Genomic DNA, 13,712 nt, shown 5'->3' with positions numbered 1-13,712 from the left:
TTCCCACTTTTGCTGGCAAAGCAGTGGGGCACCCGGATTGCAGGTATAAATTCTACGTGGTGCAACCAGAGCGAATGGGATGGGGTAAGGTTTATGCCAAAGGCAGAGGAGATATTTACACTAAATTTGCTGGCCCAGGGGTGGGCAAAATGTGGCCCGTGGGCCGGATGCGGCCTGCCAGGCCATTCTATCTAGCCTGCGGGGCCCCTAAAAAATGTAGAAAATTGATATTTATCTGTCCCTGACTGCCTGTCATGCAGCCCCTGATGGCTTGCCAAAACTCAGTAAGCGCCCTCCGCCTGAAATAATTGCCCACCCCTGTACTGGCCCCTGTGAGAGCTGGCACTGGATATTTCAGTTCTTCACAGATGGGCAGTTGCCAGTTCCTGTGACTTCTACACAGGCTGGACCCTTAGAAGAGTCCAACATGGCTTTGGGATGTGCCCCAGCTTGATTCACAGGCTGAGAGGCAGAACACACGCTGTTGGCTTCCCCATTGTGGATAATGCTCTGGAAGACCCTTTGTCCCACTCTCTAGTCCTTTCAGGTCCTGACCCCTGAGCAGGTGAGAATGGAGAAAGTCAAAGTGAGCTGTTCTGTTTTTGCTGCTGCCTGCCTTGATGATCACAAATAGCCTGAGGAGATCAAACCAAGCCAGCATCCTATTAACCTACTGGCAAGTCTCCTCACCCTCAGGATCTAAACGTGCTGTACTTTGTCCTTTATCGGTGAGTGTTTTGGGAGGTATTAAAATATTTCAGAGATACATGATGTGCTGACGCTGACCAGGGCCATGTTACTTCCTCAATTGCACAACTTACAAAGGATGGGCAGGATCCATTTTGCTCTGTTCCTATGTCTGGGAGAGAGAGACTGTGCTGAGGCCTATAAAGCCAGGAGCCCTTCACGTGCCAGCTCTGAATTCCTCATCTTTGCTGAGAAGCAAGAGGCCTGCATGATGAAGATTGCACTGCTGAGCCTGGGGCTGACCCTGCTCTGTATGCTCCTGGCTGAGGCTCAGCCAAGGGCAGAAAGGGTAGACAAGAACAAGGTAACATCCATGGTCCTGGGTAGGGGAGGGCAGCACTCACTAGTGTCTGACTGCTCCAGTTATAGGGCTCAGCAGAAAGCAGGAATCCCTGCATTCCCCCTGGGAGCTGGGTTGAATGGATCTGTACAGAGTCCCTAATGGCAATTACACCCTTGATTCAACTGCAGCCCCAAAAGCAAAGCCACCCTTGTAGCCCCTTAGGCACCTGGTTCATTTAACTGCCTCCTATGACTGGTTGGGGTCACTGAGCTTGACTGGGACATGGGAACGAGGGAGGAATTTTTGTGTGTCGGTTCCAGGGAGAGTATTAATTTCCACTGCCCAGCCCTTGTGTTGGTGGGCCCCATTGTTAGCAGGCCTGTATTTCATCTTCTTTCTCTCCGCTATAAGGGGAGAGAGGTTAAGAAAAAGAGCTTGCAGCAAACTCAGCTTGGTAAAGCTTGGGCTTGGTTAGTGCCTGGGGACAAGTCTGACAGAGCAGACTCTGAGCCCTCGCCTCTGCGCCTTGACCTGGGCACTGATGCTTTGTGATCTATGCCCCTTGAGCTTCCCTTTCAGATTGAGAGGGTTCTTTGGTGCCCAATTTGGGGGCCTGGGAGTCTGAGGGCAGGGCATGCTGACCCCCTCGTCCAGATCCACAGGGAGCTGCTGTCTCTAGCTCACAGGGAAGTGGTATTTCACTGGCGTGGCGTCGACCTGCAATTGGTTTCAAAAGAGGAAGTGGGACATGATCATGATGCCTGCTGATGTCTCGCTCACGGAGGAGGAGGAAGTGCTTTTTTCATTGGCCTTCTCCAGGTAAGAGCTGAGCATAGTCCCATGCCCACTGGCTTCCCTGTTCCATCCGCTCCCTAATGAACCCTATGTCAATGGAGTGGGACTGACAAACCCCTTGAGAGACCTGCTGTCTGATGCCACAATGATGGGCAGCTTCAAAAGAGCAGAGTGAGGTAGAAAGACCCCAGTGCCTCCCAGTGCCAGTGGGTTGAAAGCGGCTGGGGAAAGGCAAGTAGTGGAGCACTGAATGTCACTGTGCCACCTCTGAGGAAGCTGCACCATTGCCAGGTCAGAGCACCGTCCCCTCCCTTCACTTGTGTAACAAGCCCCTTTTAGTACCTTTCACAAGGAGGAGGCCGGAGGGTCCTGTAGGAGGGATCAAACAGGCCCTGCCCTTGGTGGTATGTAAGGGAAGGGTGCCAGCTGCATCGACAGCAGTGTTCCAGCAGTAGAGGAGGACAGAGCTCCTGCCCGGGGCTGACACCATGAGTAGGCTTGGGGGAAGGCTAGAACAAGGAGGCACTTGGCTAAGGTCTGATCAGGACAGAGGGAAGGCTGGGACTAGTCAGAGCTCATTCAAAGGAGTAAAGGACGTTTTGGGAAAAGACTGGTGCTGGAAAAGACTGCTGAGACTAAAAGGCTCTGACTGATAGGAATGAGTCCTGCAAGGGTGGTCAGCAAGCCCTGAGGGACTTTGCAAAGGGGACAACCAGCTGCAGGAGGCTGCAGGCTAGAAGACACCAAGGGGTCCTGATCCTGGGGGGTGGCTATGCACTGTCAGCCAGGCTCTTCTTTCCACCTCCATAGGACCTGCTTCCTGATAACATCAAGGTGTGGCAGGAGGGATCAAGTGGCGGAAACCAGCAGTGAGGAAGGCTTGAGGTCTACGGGGGCTATGAGGACTTCACTGTGTCTGGAAAAGGGTGGGGGCAGTGGTGGGTGGTCACAGCTTGCCAGTAGAAGACTGACCCTGCAGTATATTCTCTGCCCACTTCAGATGTCCGCTCTTAGGTGCTGTGATAATGCACAGTGTCAAAGGAAGTGAGTTTAAGCAAGACAATTGGGAACTACCTCAGTGTCCCCTCTTTTTTGCTGCTGTGGTTTGGGTGGAGGAGGCATGGGGCAATGCATTGGGATGGTGCCTTGCTTACCGTAGGAGCAACACCAGAGGGTTATGGGGGGAAGACAAACATTGCTTTGGCACACAGCAGGTGGAGACTGAAAGACTGGCCTTTCTGGAAAGGCACTGGGTGAGGCAGAGTCCCCAGCTTGGCCCAGCTTCCAAGAGAGCTGAACTAGGAGCTACTCAGCAGGCACTACGTTAAACAGTCTCAGCTTTGATAAATGCACAGCTGAGGGGAAGACTGCTCCGATGACTTGGGCATATGGCTGAACCTTGGGAAAGCTGGCATCAGTCCCAGGCTCTATCAAGATCACATAGTGCCCCTTGTGCCATCCCAATGCCTCATTTTCCCTAAATAGTGCTAGTCCTTGTACCTGCCTCATTTATTCAGATGGCAAATCCTAGAGATGAGGGACTGTTTCTTTTCTCTGGACACGTGTAGCAGCTAGTGCAGTGGAGCCCCCATCCCAGCGGCTGCTTTAGTCAAGCAATAATATAGTAAAATCTGCAGGAAGAAGAAGAAAAGCTTGCAAGTAATGTGTGTTCCTTGCTCCTGGACTGCCCTCCCTGATGTCCCTCTATCACTATTATGGGGTCTCTGCTTTTGCCTCGCCTACTTACCTGGGGTTTTCCTGGTGCCTGGGGCTCTGTCTGTCTCTGTGGCTGGATGGATGAAGCATCCCTCCTAGGATGCCTTTTCCTGATTTAGGGGAACCCTCTCTGAGTGGGTCTCAGTGGAGCCCAGTGACTGCATTTCCTTTGCATTGTTTTCTTTTTTTTTTCAGCCAGGGAAAATGTGAAAAAGTGGAAATGACCTTTGAGGAAGCAGAGAAGCCAGGTGAATTCTACTCTGGTGAGTATGTGGGGCTTTCACCAATTGAAGCCCTGAAGAATGGCTGCCAATTATCAATTATCATTCATCCAAAGCATTGGGATCATCTGTAGAGAAGCAGGTGCTCATGGGTGGCTGGCTGTGTTATAAAAAAGGCCCAGCTGTCTGGCATCACAGTTACCAGCTCCTGTGCTTGTTGCAGAGTGTGTCTATGGTGGGTGCTATTCCCAGATAGCTAAACCAGCCACATGGAGTTACTCCACAGGGCTAAAGCATGTGGAAGTAGGACTGAGAGTGCCCATACACAGAATAGCACCAGGTCTTTAAATTCATACCCACCTTAATTCTAACCACCTTTCCAGTATAGAGAGGCCCTGAGTATCGCCTGTACAATTGGCAAATTACTGTAAATGAGTTCTGTGTACTTTCTTTATTCATGGGGGACAGTTGAAGATGTTGAGGTGGCATTTATATGGCCCTAATACATGGCACGAGAGTCAGACACTATGGCAAGTTACCTCGATGCAGGAATCTATAGGGTTAATGGATACATGTACTAGGTTACCCCAATGTCTGTAGTGGCCTCACTCCAGAAATTCTTATAATCACCTAGGTTTTATTATATATGAGTGTTTGTGTGGCCTATGCTGTATCTTGGCATCAGCCATGTCACAGGGCATCTGGCTGGCACTGAGCTAACTGGCTGGCGCTGAGCTCTCTAACTGTGACTCATTGGTGTAGCTGGTTCCCTTTTGGTGGGCACCATAATGGTAAAGAGTGTTTTGCAGTGCTGTTCCCTCCCTGGGAGTGGTGATACTAACTTTGGGGCCCTTTCCATTTTCTCTTGTAGAAGAGCATAATAAAACTGTGCAGGTGATAAAGATCGACTATGAGCACTATGGCATTTTTTATTCCCTCTGGACGGTTGATGGGAAGGGCTGCAGAGAATTGAAACTCCTCAGTAGGTATCTGGAAGCCCCTTTGTCATGGTTCTCAGTCTTTCCCTATTCTCTAGCCACTTCTTGGCCATAACTTAGGTCCTCAAATCTCTTGATCTCACTGTGAGCAGCTGCTGTTCTTCACATCTCAGGATGGTGCATCACAGTGAAGCACAATAGACAACCTGCACTCCTGAAATTCTACCAGCTGTTTATCAGTCCTGGTTGAATGTGTTTGCATTGCCAGAGCTGCCATACTGCCATAGACCTGCTACCTGTCTTAATAGTGTGAAGGTTCCCGGAATACAAACTTTCTGGGTGTGCTCAGTCCTGCCATCTGGGAAATCCATGCTTGACTCCAATGCCAGTGTCTTACCTGCAGAGGTGTGACGCACAGCTGTACTAGTGGAGGAAAAGAAGGTTAGGATTTGGCATCCCTGCAGACTCTGCATCAACAGACCCAAACCTTTGGAGAGTGGAGGAAAATGAGACATCCAATCCAGCCCCCCCTGACTGAAGCTATGCTAGATCCTTCTGCTCTTCCCCGGTAGCTGCATGTCCTAGGAATCACCTCCTGCTCTGGGTGAGGAGTGGGTCCTGACGTGTCTCTGAGTGGTGGAACTTGCATCTGAGCTCACTTGAAGACTCCAGTGCAGCAATGTGGCACCAGTAGGCCGCTGGGAGAATTTAAATGGTTGGTGATTAAGTCCTGTGCCTTTGCTAAGACCACCTGCCAAAGCATCCCTAAGAAACAGCAGGGATTTGAGCCTTTTGGGCACTAGCTAAAAAACTAGAAAATGTTCTGCATCTAACTTCCTCTTAACAACTAGATTCAGCACATCCCCTGCCCCTGTCCCCTCCCGCCCCGTTCCCAGCAAGGATCTAAGGGCCAATGCCCCATTCAGATCACAGTAGTGGGAGCGCCCTTCCCTTCCTGCTCTAGCTGCACTCAAAATCATTTGAACTCTAGGTATTTTATCCATTGATTTATTCCCTGCTGTCCACACAGTTTGTTCTTTTCCTCATTGGCTCTGCTCTACATGCTCTACATCTTCAACTGTTTAAAGACCATTTTACCTGTCCTGGAGCCGTGTTGATGGTTCAGACTCAGCAGGGGTGCCTGAGTTACTAAGAACTGGTGAAATCCACTATATTTGTTTCTTTAAAAGACAACACCATTATTTGGGTGAAAGACTGTGTTACACTAGGATGCTCTTATTCCAAAGTACCCATGCACTAAGCAGGGGGTGAAACATGAATTCAGGCTCCTCTGTAATTCCTAGATTAAAAGACGGGAAGCTGAATCTTATATCAAAGGTGACATCGACTTCTGTTCTAAATATGTCAGCTCATGCAAGTGCAGGGTCTAGAAGACAGTAGCTGATCCTTAACTGGATCTGGTGCCTGCTGGCTGTGTTTCATTGATACTCGCCATTGCCCTGGTGAAAGATGTACGAGATTGCCGGCTGTGCTTCAGAACCTCGGAGAGCCCCAGAGCACAGCCGGCCCTTCTTCCACCATTTCCTCTATGCCTTCCTTGGCTCCCCCAGTGACCCATTCACATTTTCTGGGCCCCCCTCCCCGCCCCCGTCCCTGTACCCATCACCAAGCAGACGTCAAGACACCTGAATATTTCCACAATGGTTGGAAATACACTCAGACAAACCTGGCTCTAATTCTTATTTTTGCCTCTAGCCAGGATCCAGGAGCTGACCCCTGAAACAGAAGCGGTGTTTAGACAGGTGGCTGCGGAAAGAGACTTCAGTGATGATCTGATTGCCATCTTTTTCAACAAAGGTGAGAGCAGTGGTGGCTTGATGTTCCTGCTTCTTCCTGTCCACACTGGTTGGGTGGAATCTGTCAGTACTTCAGTTGGGCGGCACTGGTCACAGTTTGAAGGGCCAAAATAACAAATTGCTAATAATGAGATACTTGCTGTGCTGGAACTTCAGGGATTTTGTCCTGCTCTGCTTTGTTGCCATGTTGCCTCCCTGATGTTTCCTCTGCTAATGAGAACCATTATGCAGTACTCATTCCTTCCCTTTATTTTCACAGAGATATGCACCCTAGACGAAGCCTAGGTAAGTCTTGACTATGACTACAAAAGTTTTTGTGGTGTATCTTCAGTGGGAATCTACAGCCCTCTGTATCTGAGGGAAGGACCACCTTAATCCTCTCAGGTTTGTCTCAGAGAGGCTAGACTTCATTCCTATATCCTTGAATCTTAATCATTAGAGAGTTAGAATCCTAGCACGAGAGAGTTAGACCTCCTGGATTTTGTAGACAACAAGCAGACAACATCATTCCTTGTCCAGCCAGCCATTTGCATTTGCCATGCATTTACAGACATAATACACTCTGGATCACAGTCCTCCACTGAGATTCTGGACCTAAACTTTGCTATTTTTGAGGGTGTTGATGTGCTTAACTCCTACCAAAATCAGTTGGAAGCCAAGCACTTGATACATTTGGGGGATCTAGCCTAAGGTCTTATGTAGCACTCTTCACCTATAGCTCAGACGGTGTTTTACCAAGGGGGAAAGCAGATTAATAGCATGGGGAAACAGAGGCATGGTGTGGAAAGGACCTTAACTGCTTCACTTGGGAGTACAGATGAAAGCTTAGCCCATGGTAGGGAACCACACTCTACTCAGCCCATCATGCTCTCAAACATGCTACGAGGGTATTCACCTTCCCTGTGGTTGTTTCATAGGGGATGCTGGGCCACACAGTTGATGTTGTTCCTGGCTGAAGAAACAGCGACTCTTTGGAAATCCAAGATCCAGCTTCAGGCTTCCTCTTCCTCTTCCTCTCCTCCTCCTCCTCCTCCTCTCTGCTCTTGGTGGTGTGGTTTTGCAGTATCTTTTGTTTCTTGGGAGTAATACTTTTGCTTGCTGAATAAACAGACTTGCAAATAAACCCTGAGCTTGATGTGCTCCTTCAGAGAACTCAGAAGAGATCTACCCTGGAGTTCTGGTGGCATGTCACTGCCCAAGTCTTTCTCAAGACTGTCTTGTCACATAAACACTTAAATTTCTTCTATGTGGGCAGGGCAGAGTCATGCTCTGTTGATCTCTATACAGGAGAAATTCCCCAGTTGAGATGAAATGATGGAAAGGAGAAGAGAAAAGTATGTTCAGAAAGGCCAAGGCGCACTTTGATATTTGAGTTTGTTTGGAGGTGAGATGGCAGCTCTAAGGCTTGCAGCAGGCAGGTGTTGTAGACTGGGAAATGGATTCAGAGGGATGTGGGGGCCCAAGTGAAAGAGGCAACATGGAAGGAGGCACAGAGGTGTTTGTGGCTTCACTGGAAGCAAGGGAAGGTGAATGTTCAAGCAGCCAGGGCTGAAGTGAAGGGAGTGGCTGTGTTATATGATCTTGAAACCAGGGACAAGAAGTGTGAGATATGATGCAGTGGAGAACCAGAGAAATCAACCAGGAGTTAATGGGGAGTTACTGTCAGTAAGGCGGCAAGAGGGATAGTTTTAGCAGTGGTATTTTGCATGCTGTCCAAGTGGCACCGAACAGGGGAGAGCGCAGCTGCAAGGCATGGATGTGATCAGTCTGGACCACTCATTTGCCTGGTGGCTTGGGAAGGAAAAAGCATATATTTTAGGTATTGTGAAGGGAAATCTGAGTGGATTAGGCCTCTGCTTGGATGTGTGGGGAGGAGGACTGTAGCAGCTGTCAGGGTTATGGCTGCAGTGTTGGAGGGGCATATGCTGGTGGTGGCCCTCCCAGTGAGCAAACCCACTCACTCTTCACAATCAGCTTGAACAGCCACTTGACCCTGTCACTCCTGGAACAGCTCATGCCAAGTGGGGAGCTTCTCAGCCATCCAGCCCCCAAGCCATGCATCCTTAGCCCTGTCTGTGCTAGGAAGTACATGGCAGGGAAATGGTTCTTTACAGTATTGGGGTTAAACTGGCTTAACTTTTATGGGGTAATATTGAGTCAGTTTTGTTACTTACTGCTGAGAGGAACCCCCTAAACATCCTCCCCCCAAAAGCCCCTAGACATGGGTGTGATTCTGTTTTCCTTTCCTCCCCTAGAGAAGCACAAACATAGCTTCTGTCCCTCGGTGCTCCACACTGACACTATAATCCCATTGCAACCTCTTTAGAAGTTAAGTCTGAAGTGGTTCAAACACTTTTTAATAACACCAGGTGGGACCCATTAGAAATGAGGAAAAATTGTGCATACCAGGAGAATAAACTAAGTGATGACTTGTGGTCATAGGTACTGAAAATTGTTGGTGGTCAAGGCTCCAGCTATGTTGAGGATCATCACTGGAGATCGTAGGACAGCAACCCTGGTTCTGAGGCCTACATAGCGGGAATCTTTGGGGTTCCTCCCAGACACCCCTTAAGTTATGTATATAGGACTAACTGGAGACCTAGCCACAGCTAGTGTTGCTGTAGCCATGATGCCCCTGAAAATATGTGAGAAACAAGGGGTTTTTGGCAATGGTTTTTATTCGACCAAGTGAATAGGTAGGAGAGATGTTAGAGAAGCTTTCAGGCACCAGGTGCCTTTCTCCAGGTCTAGGAAAGAAGAAGGCACAGCCAAAGATAAGTAACAGCTGAAACAATGGCTTGTGTATAAGAGTTACGCGGGAGATACATTCCTGAAAAACACTGTGTAAGTTGAAAATGTGTAACTCGAGGCATTAAGTCAATGGAAAACAGGGGGATAGGGACCTGGGACTGAGATTTGATAACATTATTTCATAATAAAAGGATATTTAAACACAAAATAATGGAATTAATAGCCTTATTAAAACCTTTACTTCTGGCTACATGCTCATACAGAGACAAAGTTTTAGCCTAGTTTTAGTTTTTTCTCTAATTGCTGCGCTGTCGACAACTGCTCCTTTTGTATTGGTCATTTCGTTGATCCAGAGAGAAAGGAGTTTCTCAACCTCATCTAAATAAGGAATTCTAGTCACCAATGACACTCTCGGACTCACAGGAGTTGTCGTTTTCACACAGTCTCTAATTTTTTGCTCACTTTTTTTAACGGTAGACAAAGTTGATTCACTTAAACTGTATTGGTGAGCAACTGATGCAGCACTATTGCCTTCTCTTAATTTATCAAGGTTTTCTATTTTCTGGGCCAGGGTGATAGACTTACATGCTCTTTTGGGCCCAACATCAAAGGCTTTTTTTGATGCCATTTTCACAAATATTCGTGGGTTAATGTAACCAAAAATGATGGACAATCTTGGAGGAGATGACAAATGATGCTAAAGCTGTGTAAGCAGACTCCAAACTAGCAACCACTCTTACCGCAAATGGTGTAAACATGAAGGAGGGTATCGCATATGTTGAAACATGGTCACATTATGTAAAGTGTGTATATGTGAATCAGTGTAACTTGAAAACTAGTAATGGGGGGTCCGACTGTACACGTGCATGAAAACAGCCACTTTAAACATTCCTTTATTCCTTTCTGTGATTATTTTAATTTATCCCAAAATGTGTTGAGGGAAAAACCTGATTTTTCCTGAGTCTATTGAGAAAAGAGGCCTAGAGCCTGATTTTCAGCGCAGAACTACCAACAGGAGAGGAATGCATTTTGGTAAAATCTAGTCCCCTTGTTTCATTAGATTGCCAAGTTGCTTATTTGTAAAATCAATCACTCTTCAAAATGGGAAAATTCTCTGACTTCCAGTAAGTTGTGTCCCGCAGTCCTGGACAGGATGTGGGAGGCTATGGAACTTTTCACTACTAGGTGACGGGCTCAATGGAAACTGCAAAGCACCCTCGCTCATGGCTGTTTTGTGGCAGGCATAAACTGAGCAAGTGGAGAAGGTTTTGCATCTCAAATGACAATTTCACAGAGGCTAGAGATCAGTGGTCCATGGTTTTGAATTCCCAGCCCATCCCTGAAAGCCTGGATGCCTGTATCACTGGGGTCTTTCAAACAACATCTATCAGACAGAAAAAGGGGCATAGGCACATTGTCAGGGGAGGGTGGCAGTGCCTTGCCCGGCTGTTGCCTGGGTGGTCTTTGCTCAGTGGCACTAGAGGACTTCATTCTGCACAGCTGCTGATCAGAAGAGGGAAGAGTCCTGGCAGTGTAATGCGTGAAATCCCTTCCTGACAGTCTTTGTTGGTGTGATTGTCAGGATCCAGGCAGACAAGCCCTCAATTAGCCTTGGCTGCCTAAGGGGGACTGGCTGCTGAGTGCCCTCAGCTGAGCCCTGTTAGATGGCTTGGTTGTGGTGGCTGCACATAAGCAGCAGCCCTGGCAGGGCTCTGCAGACTCTCAAACTGGCATGGCTGCAGCCTGGACATGGAGATAATGGTTACAGCACACAGTGCTATAATGGTTACAACCTGGAAGTTCAGAGCTGAAGATCTAGGTAGAGAGCAGGCTAGGAACTATGCAGAGAGGTGCTTGCGGAGTAGGAACCAGGCTAGGGAACGGGAAGCCAAGGATCAGGAATCAGGACTAGGAAGCAAGAGCACTGGGGCCAGACAGAAGGGATGTCTTCTTGATCGAGGGCCCACAGAACATGGCACAACCAATGGGGCCCAGTTGAAGGCCTTGCCTGCCTTCCTCCTGACACTGGTAGAGTATCTGCATTGCTGACAGGTCAGCCTCAGTATCCCTAGCTCATGTGCCAGGCCCACTCAGCTCACATTGCAACAGAGCAGGTATGTAAGGATCTCCTGGAGGACACTGGATGGGAGAAGGACATTACCCTCATCACACCACTCTGCTGTCCCAAGCTCTGGAGACAAATATTCTTGTCTTCATCATCAACATCACTGCAGTTGTGTAAATCAGGAGCCGCTCTGAGTGTGCCTGGGATCTGTGATTCAAGGATTATCCAAAGAATGTTGCATTGTGCCAAAGGCCATGCTCCTTTAGAAGACTTCACAACGAGCTGTGGTGGCCTGTGATCATGTACAGCTGGCTCAGTGAGGGGAGACCTCACCACAGTGCCTGGCTATTAAAGTCTGGAGGAGCTGGGCAGCCTGGTTGCTTTCAGTAGCACAATTCTCCTGCGTGAGCAAAGTTATCCAGAGCCATCAAGGAAGCAAAAAGTGCTGTCCCCTCTCCCTTGGCCTATCATCATCATCTGAACATGGGTTCTGCCCTCAGTTACCTCCCATGGGCTTCAAGAAGTCTGCAGTGGCGTAACAATGAAGAATCTTGCCCGATACTACTTGTTATCACATTGTTTTTCCACAGTCCCAAACCATCCAAAACTAATGTACCCAAGAGAAGGTGTACATGCAATTATAGATTTGGTTGTGTGCTGGAAGATCTTCTCCCATATGCCTTTGAAGACTATATTCACAAGATTTTTGCATAAAACCTCCTCATTCCTCATACACACATGCTGTTGGATGTGAGATGCCCTTCTTGACAGGTAAGCACTGCAAATGGTGAATCATTATTTCCACCTGTCTTCCCTCATATGTGTATTCCTTTTATTAAGCCACCCTCTGGCATTTGCTTTTACACCAACTTAACAACAGGTAGAATCTGACCCGTACTGTTTGAGACTCAAGCATTCCCAAACCTATGTTGATGCCAATAGGCTACAGTATTATATTTGATTTGAAATTAAATACAGTTAAATCAGTGGGAATGAAAACACACATCGGTGTGTGCATGTGTGTTGTGTTAAGGCCTTGAAACATCCTACTTTTGTGTGTGTTAAATATGAATAGGACCAGGCCTATAGGGCCAGGGCATCAATACTGCTATAAAAAACGAGATAATTCCTTTCACTCTGAACTCCTTCTGCCCGCTGTGTTTGTATCCGGAGCCAGACAGCTGGGTTTCTGGGTTCCAAAAAAAACCCTTATAAGTTAAACTATGCACCTGTAATATGGGCATACTGTGAACACTACAGAGCATATGCATATGTACAACAGACACTTTCAGAGAACAGAGAGGTGCTCCAGTGAAAGCCTCAGAGGGTTGTTCACCTCAGTAGGCTATGAGGAGTCTAGCAAAATGCAATGGCTGTGAAGATGAAACCTCAGAAGAGTGCAAGAAACCCCCTCTTAACTGGACCTTCCTCTGCATCCTCTCCCCTTGCAACTGCACTATCCAAAAGTGCCAATTCTGCATTTTTGGTCACTGCAATGTCCACTTCAAAGCCTGGGCTTCTCAGTGGTGGGTACCCAATAGCACATAGGTCCCTGAAGCAGAGTCTTGCCAGAGACATACTCCTTCCCCTGTCTTGGTTCAGATCTTGCACAAAGCATCATCTCATTTTCTGCCCAGGCTGGTTTTAGATTAACCAAGTGACGAGGCGTCTCAGACACTCCTAGGTAATACTTGTTCACTAGTAACTCCAGGTGACTGACTGAGAAGTATGTCCAGTTAGATTATTGGATTTTCACCCTTTTTGGAGAAAACACACAGCCAGTTGGCCTACAGCTGTGTAGGCCCATCCACCTATTCACTGCTATCCATAGTCATGATGATCTTTCTCCCCACTGATCACCAGAAGTCCCTTCTTTTTCAAGATCATTGGACCAGAGAAGATAAGAAAAACAAATCTGATGTTAATCTTTACCAAGTAGGAAGCTTAACACTATGCCAGCAGCTCCCACCCAGGAGCAGCAGTTAAACCTAAGACCAAAAGAGAGAAGTATTTCCTTTCCCACCATCTCTGACACTTCATGGAAATTTTGTTTTCTTGCCCGTACCTATTACGGGAGCTGCATGAACCTGGGAAAAAAGTGTTGAGCATTTTATTTTTAAAATACAGAATCCATCAAACAAATTACCCAACAAGCGGTGTTAGATTCTCCTTCAGCCATGGATGATTCTTCAACTCCACATAGCTCTACTTGTGGTGACCCAGGACTTTTGGGAAAAGCCATTTAGATCAGGGTCTGATTGTCCAGCACGGCTGAAGCCGGCTGTAATCCCACCCCCACTGCCATCTCTCAGGATCTGAAGAAACTGTTCTTACAGGGATCCCAGTAGGAACACTCTGTTCACAGCAGTCTAGGGCTGG

General features: G+C 47.8%; 1 protein-coding gene across 1 annotated transcript; it reads left to right on the top strand.

The window, feature by feature from the left end:
- The first annotated feature begins 955 nt into the window (after window positions 1-955).
- On the top strand, window positions 956-7,589 carry LOC149855511 (extracellular fatty acid-binding protein-like). Its single transcript, XM_090021300.1, has 7 exons — window positions 956-1,051; window positions 1,710-1,849; window positions 3,737-3,804; window positions 4,634-4,744; window positions 6,417-6,518; window positions 6,777-6,802; window positions 7,435-7,589. The coding sequence occupies exons 1-6, from the start codon at window positions 956-958 to the stop codon at window positions 6,800-6,802; spliced, it is 543 nt and encodes a 180-aa protein (XP_089877426.1). The 3' UTR covers window positions 7,435-7,589.
- Window positions 7,590-13,712: the final 6,123 nt, after the last annotated feature.

The sequence above is a fragment of the Crocodylus siamensis genome, chromosome 11, assembly GCF_052110815.1.
Source record: "Crocodylus siamensis isolate JL-2025a chromosome 11, ASM5211081v1, whole genome shotgun sequence".
Taxonomy (NCBI): Eukaryota; Metazoa; Chordata; order Crocodylia; family Crocodylidae; genus Crocodylus; species Crocodylus siamensis.
This window is presented reverse-complemented; position numbering and strand designations above follow the sequence as displayed.